This window comes from Phoca vitulina, unplaced genomic scaffold (assembly GCF_004348235.1).
Source record: "Phoca vitulina isolate PV1807 unplaced genomic scaffold, GSC_HSeal_1.0 scaffold104, whole genome shotgun sequence".
NCBI lineage: Eukaryota > Metazoa > Chordata > Mammalia > Carnivora > Phocidae > Phoca > Phoca vitulina.
The window spans coordinates 843,910-854,028 of NW_022589807.1; the positions used below are offsets into that span (position 1 = coordinate 843,910).

The window sequence follows — 10,119 nt, forward strand, 5'->3', positions numbered from 1 at the left end:
CTCCGCACCTGCCCCACCTGATCACACCTGACCCCACCTGGACACACCTGACTCCACACCTACCCCACCTGATCACACCTGACCCTACCTGGACACCCTTGACCCCACACCTGAGTCCACCTGGACACACCTGCCCACAGTGTACCAGAGCACTCAAGGACGGTCTTCCAGGCCTTATGCTGCACTTGGGGGCTGTGAGCAGCTCGGGCATGTGCCCCAGGATTGAGAGGAGTGTGGTGGTTAATAGTGTTTAAGACCAGGTTAATAAGATACTGTGTTTGTTTTCATAGGACGGAAGAGGAGAAAAAAGAATGGATTCAGGTGAAGCTCCTAAAATTTTAAAGTAATCAGATGACCAAATTCTTGTGCAGTATGGTCATTTCATGCTGGAGCAAGGGACGGAGTGGCCCTGTGACTCCCCAGGCGTTGCCTACCTGTCTGTCGCCTTAAAGTGATGAAGTACCCTCACTGAGTCCCTTCAGATGCCCCCAGCTTTTCAGTCCGTTCAGCTGTGTAGCACCGCAGTAAATAAGCCAACGCGAAGGGCTGTAGGCGGGCAAGCAGGGAGGGACCCTCACCCCGGCGCTGGATCTGCGCTCCCTGGAGGGCCCAAGGGGACCATCACCCTCTCCCCACTGCCAGCCAGCTGGAGCAGCGGTTACGTGGGACGAGCAGTTGGGCTTAGAGGGTGGGAGCTGGCTTCCAGAGGTAGCCAGGCAGGGAGGTGGTCCTTGTCCTGGGGTAGCCAGAGCAGACCTGGCTTGGGACCAGCTGCAGTGGGGACGCAGGGGACAGAGACCAAAGCCCATGAGGGCAAAGGTCAGAGCAGAGGCTGAGGCAAGGAGCCTGGTACAGCACCGACTGGGAAGGCCTCGTGGCTCCCAGAATTCATAGAATAGAAATTTGCGCAAGGAGAGGAAAAGGAAATTCACACAGACATGAGGGGGACGTGCCAATGCAGGAAACGGAACCACGTCTGCAAATCCGCACAGAGTGTCCGGGAAGCATCCGCGGCAGCCTGGAACGCTGTGGGAGGGCACCAGCCTCGTGCGGGGTGGGCCTGGGACCTGTGTCTGGTCGGTCAGGGACGTGCGTGACCGCAGGACCTGTCCGTGGGGACAGCGGCGCGCTGGTCCTTGCCCTCCAGGACGAGCGCGCTGAGGGCCCTCGTTCTCTGTGGTTTCTGTCCCAGGTCATCGAGGCCACCATCGAGAGGCACAGGCAGAACAGCCAGACCTTCAAGGCCTTCAGTGGCTCCTTCAGCCAGGACGAGGACCCCTCCCTCGCTCCAGATTCCCCTGTGAGCACAGCGACCTGGGGCAAGGGAGGGACCTGGAGGGGATGTGCCCCAGGCCCCTCGCAGAAGGGCTGATACCCCTCCCTGTGCCAAGGACCAGGGGCTAGCAGGTGGGCAGCGCTCTCTATCTGTCCTTTGCTGAGCACTGACATGGGGGCCAGGCCTCATGAGGGGCAGGCAGGAAGAATGCGCTGCATGAAGCTGCGTGTGAGGTGGGGCTGGGATCTTAGCGGGGGCAGCTCGCTTGTCCTCATACGGAGCCACCCTGGGGCTGAGGGGAGCCAGGAGGCAGGGTCCCTGCCCAGGGCCAGGTGGGGGAAGTCAGCTGCAGCTGCCCACTGGGGGCCCCCTGGGCCGTAGCCCCCTCCTGTGGGCACAACTGCCCATGCCTTCAGAGTAAGGGTCCCTCACTCCCACCTCCCACCACAGGCACTCTTTTTTTCTTTTAATTTTTATTGTTATGTTAATCACCATACATTACATCATTAGTTTTAGATATAGTGTTCCATGACTCATTGTTTGTGCATAACACCCAGTGCTCCATGCAGAACGTGCCCTCCTCAATACCCATCACCAGGCTCCCACCCCCCTCCCCTCTAGAACCCTCAGTTTGTTTTTCAGAGTCCATCGTCTCTCATGGTTCGTCTCCCCCTCCGATTTCCCCCCCTTCATTCTTCCCTTCCTACTATCTTCTTCTTCTTTTTCTTTTTTTTTTTTTAACGTATAATGTATTATTTGTTTCAGAGGTACAGGTCTGTGATTCAACAGTCTTACACAATTCACAGCGCTCACCATAGCACATACCCTCCCCAGTGTCCATCACCCAGCCACCCCATCCCTCCCACTCCCACCACTCCAGCAATCCTGTTTGTTTCCTGAGATTAAGAATTCCTCATATCAGTGAGGTCATATGATACATGTCTTTCTCTGTTTGACTTATTTCACTCAGCATAACACCCTCCAGTTCCATCCACGTTGTTGCAAATGGCAAGAGTTCATTCCTTTTGATGGCTGCATAATATTCCACTGTATATATGTACCACTTTTTCTTTATCCATTCATCTGCTGATGGACATCTTGGCTCTTTCCACAGTTTGGCTATTGTGGACATTGCTCCTATGAACATCGGGGTGCATGTACCCCTTCGGATCCCTTCATTTGTATCTTTGGGGTAAATACCCAGTAGTGCAATTGCTGGATCGTATGGTAGCTCTATTTTCAACTTTTTGAGGAACCTCCATACTGTTTTCCAGAGTGGTCCATCACAGGCACTCTTTTTTTTTTTTTTTTAAAGATTTTATTTATTTATTTGACAGAGAGACAGCGAGAGAGGGAACACAAGCAGGGGGAGTGGGAGAGGGAGAAGCAGGCTTCCCGCTGAGCAGGGAGCCCAATGTGGGGCTCGATCCCAGAACCCTGGGGTCATGACCTGAGCCAAAGGCAGACGTTTATCGACTGAGCCACCCAGGCGCCCCACCACAGGCACTCTTGAAACCAAGGATGCCCAGCCTAGCCCAGCCTAGCAACCCCATGTCCCCTGCACCAGGCCTGGCTGGCCCTCCCCACGGCCTAATGTTTGCATCAAATCTACTCTGTTTTTCTCGCTTTCTGAATATATTTTAGAAGAAAAGTTTGCATCCCTCCCAGGCTGCCTTGAACAGAGGCCTCGTGGACTCAGAACCATCCCTGTGGTTAAAGTGGTGCCCGAGGAGCCAGGCGGCCCCCACCCCCAGAAGGCCTGAGGATGGAGCTAGAAGCCAGGGCCGCCTCCTGAGGGTGGCGTGATGGTGCGGGGAGGGGGGGCTGCAGGCCTCCAGGGGCGTCCCACACTGGGCCAGGGAGGAGCGCCTCCCCAGAGTCACAGCAAACACTGGGCCCGATTTCCTTTCTCCTGACCCTGTGGTGGGACGGAAGGGCTGGGGGATGCTGTCCGTGGTCAGTGCTGCACTGGATGTCAGCCCGTGGCCAGGGACCCCCACTCCTGCTGGCTGTCTCTGTTCCCTCCAGGTGGTGGGCACCAGCTTGGAGGAGCCTGCGGCGGTAGCCAGCGGTGGAGGGGGTACCGCAGGGGTGAGTGAGCCCCCAGCTTCGGCAAGGGCAGGCGGTAGAGGGTGAGGTCAGACCGGGGTGCCCTCCGGGGCAGGGTCAGACCGGGGAGCCCTCCGGGGCAGGGTCAGACCGGGGAGGCCTCCGGGGCAGGGTCAGACTGGGGAGCCCTCCGGGGCGGGGTCAGACTGGGGAGCCCTCTGGGGTGAGGTCAAGGGGCGAGCCACCCCCATATGACCTGTCCCCACAGTGACAGCCTCTGGCCAGGTTGGGAGGGGCTGGGGGAGCCTGCTGGGACCCAGGCCTCTGTTAGGTCAGTTGGGTGGAGGTCACGCAGCTGTGCCCTTTACCTCGTGTGGAAAGTACGTGATTAAAACGACTCAAGGTGGTGCCTGATCCTTAGGCAGCTGGGCCGTCCGAAGAGGAAAGGTCAGCACCCTGGCCCTGGGGTCGGGAGGACAGGCAGGGGTACTCTCAGGGAAGGCTTCCCAGAGGCGGTGTCTGACCCATCTCTTGGGCCCAGGAGGATGGAGGGAGGTCCTCGCCGCAGGCCCAGGAGGGCGGTGGTGCCCAGGACCCCCATGCACGTCTGCTCACCTTCTCTCCACCTGGGGCCGTGCAGGCAGGGAGGGGGCTGGGCAGCCTGTGTCATGTCCCCCCACCAGGGGCAGGCCGTGGACGTGCTGGAGCCCCTCCTCTCTGCCAGCTGTGTGGGGTTAGGTCAGAGGCTGAGTGTGTGTGCCTGCCCATCGTGAGCGTCCAGTACGGGGGGGCATGGTTATTGACCGCTGGCCCACCGGCCGTGAGCCCTGCTGAGAGTCATGCCCTGGGACTCCAGGCGGGTGTGGCCCCTGCCAGGGGACGCTCCTGGACAGGCTGGTGGGGAAGGGCTGGAGGCCCACACTGGGGCTGTCTGCCTGAGCCCCAGCCTGAGCCCCAGACGGGTTCGCTCCTGAGGCCCCCGTGCTCCCCGGCCTCCCAGCCTCTCCCCACCTCCCAGGCCCCCGTCGCCCAGCTGGTGCTGCCCCTCGGACAGCCTAGAGCTGCTAATGAGCCTCCCAAATTCAACACCGAGGCCCAGAGTTCGCCCAGTGAGGTTATGCCGCCCTTGTGGGTTGGTTGTTGTTCTGGGCAGCCCCGCCTTAGAGAGAGGCTTGCTGGGCAGCTCCAGCCTCTGCTCCAAACCCCGCGCTGGGAAGGGGGCCCTGGAAGGGGCTTTCTGGGGGCGGCCATTGTCTCCTTGGCCACAGGGGGCAGGGCTCCTGGCATGGGCTGAATTTTTAGTAAGCATATGTTTGTCTCCCACCTTGGCCTGTGCTGGGGGGCGGGACACGTGCACCCGGACGCTGCAGCGCCCGCTCCTTACGAGAGCAGAACCCGGGCCCCCAACCCATGTCCTCGGGCTACTGGGCGCTGGGAGCATCTTGAGAAGCTTTGAGCTCCAGGGAAGGATGGAGCATTTGGGAGGCATGATGGGTGTAGGGGCCAAAGGACAGGAGGAAGCCCCTTACTCAAGCGGCGCAGCTGCCTCACGGCTCTGGGGAGTGGAATGCGGTCCCCAGTAATTAGTGTCATTGAGGCAAGCTGCATGGAAGTGGCATGGGCAGTGGGGGAGGGCTGGGCCTGTCACAGCCTGTGAACCCCCTGGGCAGCTTCCTCAGCCTCCTGGCCCTCGCTCCTCTCGCTCCACCCTGCCCCAGGGCCTTTGCACCTGCCCAGAACCCACAACACACACAGTAACAGACGGTGGCCCCGTGCTTTTCTCACTGGTGTGTGCTGTGAGCAGAGCTGTTGTTGGACCTGGGGCCGCTCAGTGTGGGCGAAGGTCTGGCCATACAGGGCCTGACCTAGACCTGCTCAGTGTGCGTTTGTAGAAGGTGTTCAAAAATGAGTTTTCATTCTGACACCAAAAGACTGATCCTTGCTGTAGATTTAAGCTTGTTCTTAGCACACTTAGAGAGGAAGGTACACCCCCACGTGACTGCTGGTCTCGTTCCCTGAGCCCTGGTGTCCTCAAACACACGGTTCCGCAAGCCCCCCTTTCCTAGGAGGAGCTCAGCCCAGGCCAGGAAGTTTCACAAGGTGGCTCAAGCCTTGCGTGCTCTGCAGAGGCCATGTAACTCTTCACAGAGAGGCTTCCCGGGGCTCAGAGCTGTGGGGGGCGTGTGCACACCTGTAAGATGCCGAGCCAGGCCCCACCCCGCCGGCCGGCATGACCTGGGGGTGCACAAAGCTGGCGCTGCCCTTCCACCCCAAGCCCACCCTCTGGAGCTCTGCGCAGAGCTGCCCACCAGGAGCAGAAGGGCCGGACAGGGCCTTTGTCCACAGCCTGCAGGACCCAGGGCCGACTGGGAGGCGCATCAGAGGCTGGGTGTCAAGCCACCCTCGGGGCCTGGTTCTTACCTGAACGCTTCTCCTGCTTCTGTGCTGTGGAACTGAAAACACCCGCATGAATCAGACCCCTGCCCTTGGCAGAGACCGCCTCCCGCGCCCCAGCACGTTGGGTGCTTTGGGTGGAGACTCGCAGATGCCGCGGTTCTGTACCTGTCTGAGGACTTGACCCGGGCCTTTCGATGTCCCAGCATCCAAACAGAAAGCCTGAGCACCCCTTCCCATCTGTGCGTCTGATAACCTGTCCAGAAGGGGAGTGTGCTGAGCCAAGAAGACCCATCCCAAGCTGTGCGGGTGGGCTGCTGACCCCCGTGTCGGGAGCCTGCTCGGCCCGGGCTGGAGCAGCATCCGGAGTGGGCACGCTGGGCTACAGTCCACAGCACCGAGGGAGCTGGTGCAGGGCTCCGCTTGGTTGCTGCCCCTCAGTCCCCATCCTGCGCCGCCCTCTGTCCTGCTGGCCTGTAGGTGGTGAACCTAGCCTCACACCCCAGCCCCAACGCAGCCGCCTCCTCTGGCCCTCATGGGCCAGCCCTCTCCTCCGGCCCTCATCCTGCCCCTGTCCCCCCAGGACGCCCCCATGGCCGCCTGGCGTCAGTGATTCGGGGCTCTGCTCTTGGGCTCAGCCACCCTGCTGCTGACCACTCTCACCTCCCAGGCCCTTGGGGTCCTCACCTGGAAGACAGGGACAGTGGGGCCACCCTGAGGGATGGTGGAGGGTAGGGTGGCGGCTGCTGGGCCATGGCAGTTCCCCTCGTCTCTCCTTCCCTGCCTGTGCCCCAGGCCCCAGGCAGCTCCCCTCCCATGTCTGGCCCTGAGCAGTCCTGAGATGGTCTCCAGGAGAGGGGCCCCAAGGCGGGTGGAGAGAAGTGGGGACGTAAGGGGAGCGTGGCAAAGTCAGGATCCACATGCTGTGATGAGCTAACCCCACCATAGAGGTGGGGACACTGAGGCTCAGAGAGGAGACCATCATCCGTGGTCTCATGGCTGATGAGGGGCAGGGCAGGGCCTGGGGGCTGTCCCCCACCTTGTACAACTCCTCCCCAGATGGGGAAACCGAGGCTCAGCCGGCGACCCCGCTGAGCCCCCACCGAAGCCTCATGCTGCACCTGCTCCCGCCTGCCCCTGCTCATGTGAAAGCCCTTGCCTCCGTGGGGCTGGGGTCCCAGACACAAGTGGTATCACTGGGGCCGGGGGCACAGCACGCAGCCCCCCCCCGCCTCCGGCCAGCTTCCACGGTGCGGCTGGGTGGCGGCGAGGGGGCAGGGGTCCTGTCTGCTTTCTACTTGTTTACCGCCTTTCTTCCTCTTTTACAAGATGTTCTTGTCGAACAACCGCTAGAAGGTTACCCTGGCCGCAAACGGCGAGCAGGCGCGTCTGGGTGTGCTTCCCCGTCTCGTCTCTCTGCTCCTCCATCCCCTTTGTGGCCGAAGCTCCGTTCTCTGCCTGAGCCACTCTGCCCTTGGGTCCTTCTCCCTGAGCCGTGCCAGGGCTGGCTTTAAACCACGTCCCCTTTGTGGCCTCGACTCTGCCTGGCGTTCCGGGCTGCTCCCTTAGTTTCGGACGCATCAGAGTTAATACGTGTTTGACAAAGAGGGAAACCAGCGCTTGTTTGTAAAGACTAAGGAGATGGAGGAAAGTGAGCCCTGCCCTCGCCCTCCCAGCCCGCACCCCCTCTGCAAGGGGTCTGAGGTTCCTGCGGACCTGGCCCAGCTTGTTGAAAGGCATTTGCAGTGTTCTCATGACTTGTCCTAAAGCTTGTTTAAACTCTCTGAACACAAACCACATTGAGTTTCCTGACTTCCTGTTGTTCCCCTTGTCAGCTCCTGGGTGGGAGGACCAGACAGCTTGGCGGAGGTGGAGGGGAGCGCAGCCCCAACCCGCCCCTCGAGCACTCAGGCGGGCCCAGGGCAGCCCCCGAGCCTCGGGGCCACGGAGCAGGCCACGCCAGGCTGGGCAGACCATTCCCCAGCGCGGGCTCTGGGCCCCGTCTCTTCAGACCCACCAGGTTGTCGCTGGCCTCCCTGTAGGCCGGGTGGGTCCAGGCAGAGTTCCAGACCCACGTAGGCCCTCGGCGTGTGTGACGGTGACCGCAGGGCAGCCTGGGGAGCAGGGCTGGGCAGGGCCTGAGGTGACGACACCCCAGCTTCGTTCCCTCCTGCGTTGTGCTCTGCATGCGCGGTCCGCGTGCTCACTGAGCTGCCCCTGCACACTTGTCTCCCGCAGCTCGAGCCCAGGAGAGGGTCCGCTAAGACCAGGCGCGACAAGGAGAAGCAGGGCTGCAGGAGCTGTGGCGAGACCTTCAACTCCATCACCAAGAGGAAGCATCGGTGCAAGCTGTGTGGGGCGGTGAGTGTGGGTGGGCACAGCTCCGCGCAGCTTCCCCCTCCACGAGCAGACCGGCGCCATCCCGCCTGAAGTCGACGCTGACCCCCTTTCTCTGGTATCTGACCAGCACTGTTGTGGTTGAGAAAGTGCCAGATTTGGAGCCACAGAGCTCAGCGCTGGGTGGCTGGGAGGGAGGGGGTGAGAGCGACCTGCTGCCCTGTGAGGAGGCATGGGTTGGGGAGGTGCGGGGTGCGGCCATGGGGGGAGCTCCCTCCTGCCACTTTGATCCAGGTGCTCCAAGGGTGCTGAAGGTTGACTGGGCCTGTGGGCTGTGGGGCCACCTTCAACTGGCACCCCAAGTGATCACCATCTCCATTTCTCCTCACAGAGCCCCCCCAAAACCCTTTCTCTTTAGGATGGGCTTGATATTGAAAGGGAAGGTTATTCCTGGTAAAAGGACTCTTGTTGATTCAAATATTTCTAGGTTAGGTTATTAAAATGGAATTTATGTTAGCAGGTGGGTCTTAGCACAGAACTGCCTTAGAACTGGTTTTCCAAAAGGCATCAGCAGACTGTGCCGGGTGTGGTGTTCATTGTCATGGCCTTGCACGAAACCTTAACACACTAGGGGAAGGAGACATAAATGGATGAGTCCTCAAATGAATGGATAGATGGATGATGGATGGGTGTGTGAGTAGTGGATAGATGGAGGATGGATGGATGGATGGAGGATGGATGGATGGATGGATGGATGGATAGGTAGATGAATGGACAGATAGGTGGGTGGATAGGTAAGTGGATAGATGAATGGATGGGTGGGTGAATGGATGGTGCGTAGAGGGTGGGTGGATAAAAGATAGATGGGTGGGTGGACAGGTGGGTGGGTGGATGCATGGTGAGTGGCTGGATGGGATGATGGATGGGTGAACAGAGGATGGACAGATGGTGGATGCTGGGTGGGTGGATCGATGGATGGATGGATAGTGGGTGGGTGAATGGAGGATGGGTGGATAGGTGGATGTGTGGATGGATGGGTGAGTGGGTGGGTCGTCATCCATCCATCCATCCACTCAGGAGTCCAACCACAAATAGAAATAGAAATCAGTAGAAATCATGGAAATTGCTAAATCATAAGGTAACTCTATTTTCAGTGTTTTGTGGGGAGTGGATATGTTTTCCACAGCAGCACTACCATCTTGCATTCACACAAACAGTGCACAAGGGGTTGGTTCCTCCACGGCCTCACCAACATCCTCACCAACGCTTATTGTCTGTGTTTTGGGTACTAGCCATCCTGACAGGTGTGAGGTGGTATCTGATATCTCACTGTGGCTTTGGTTTGCATTTCCCTGATGATTAGTGATGTTGAGCATTATTCCATGTGCCTGGTGCCTCTTCCCAGTCTTCTTTCTGTGCACACAGACCCCGGGACCCTCCAGAAGAGGAGGCAAGTCCTGGATGGCCAGCACTTGGGTCCCTGTCCTCTGACAAGTCTCCTGCAGAGAAGCCCTTCCCCTCCATATGCTATGTCCCTCCTGGCCTTGCGGCCCCTCCAGCCTCTTCCGGACGGTCTTCTGTCCCCAGGAGGTGGGGTCACAGGTGCCCTCTGCTTTGCAGGTCATTTGTGGGAAGTGCTCCGAGTTCAAGGCTGAGAATGGCAGGCAGAGCCGCGTCTGCCGAGAGTGTTTCCTGACGCAGCAGGCGGCACCCGAGAGCCCCAGCCCTGAGGCGGCGCCCGAGGGGCCCAAGCACAGCGCGGAGGTAGGCAGGCCAGATGCTGTGAGCCTCCTGACGGGGGCCCTGTCCCTGGCAGCCTCTGCAGGCTGTGCTCCCAGAGCCGCTGCTTCCCTTGTGCCAGGACAGATTGTGTGCGTGCACGAGCTAGGTGTGTGGTGCGCGTGTTCACGGTGTGTGTGCACACGTGGTAGGTGCGTGGTGCGCGTGTTCACGGTGTGTGTGCACACGTAGGTGTGTGGTGGGCGTGGTGTGTGTGTGCACGTGCTAGGTGTGTGATGCGCGTGTTCACGGTGTGTGTGCACACGTAGGTGCGTGGTGGGCGT

General features: G+C 59.9%; 1 protein-coding gene across 1 annotated transcript in view; it reads left to right on the top strand.

Moving 5' to 3' along the window:
• FGD3 (FYVE, RhoGEF and PH domain containing 3) overlaps positions 1 to 10,119 on the top strand; it is a 36,420-nt gene that overhangs the window by 24,133 nt on the left and 2,168 nt on the right. The window contains exons 13-17 of the mRNA XM_032397822.1: positions 291 to 321; positions 1,193 to 1,300; positions 3,305 to 3,367; positions 7,958 to 8,080; positions 9,677 to 9,820. Coding sequence (XP_032253713.1) covers positions 291 to 321; positions 1,193 to 1,300; positions 3,305 to 3,367; positions 7,958 to 8,080; positions 9,677 to 9,820 — 469 coding nt within the window. The remainder of the gene's footprint in view (positions 1 to 290; positions 322 to 1,192; positions 1,301 to 3,304; positions 3,368 to 7,957; positions 8,081 to 9,676; positions 9,821 to 10,119) is intronic.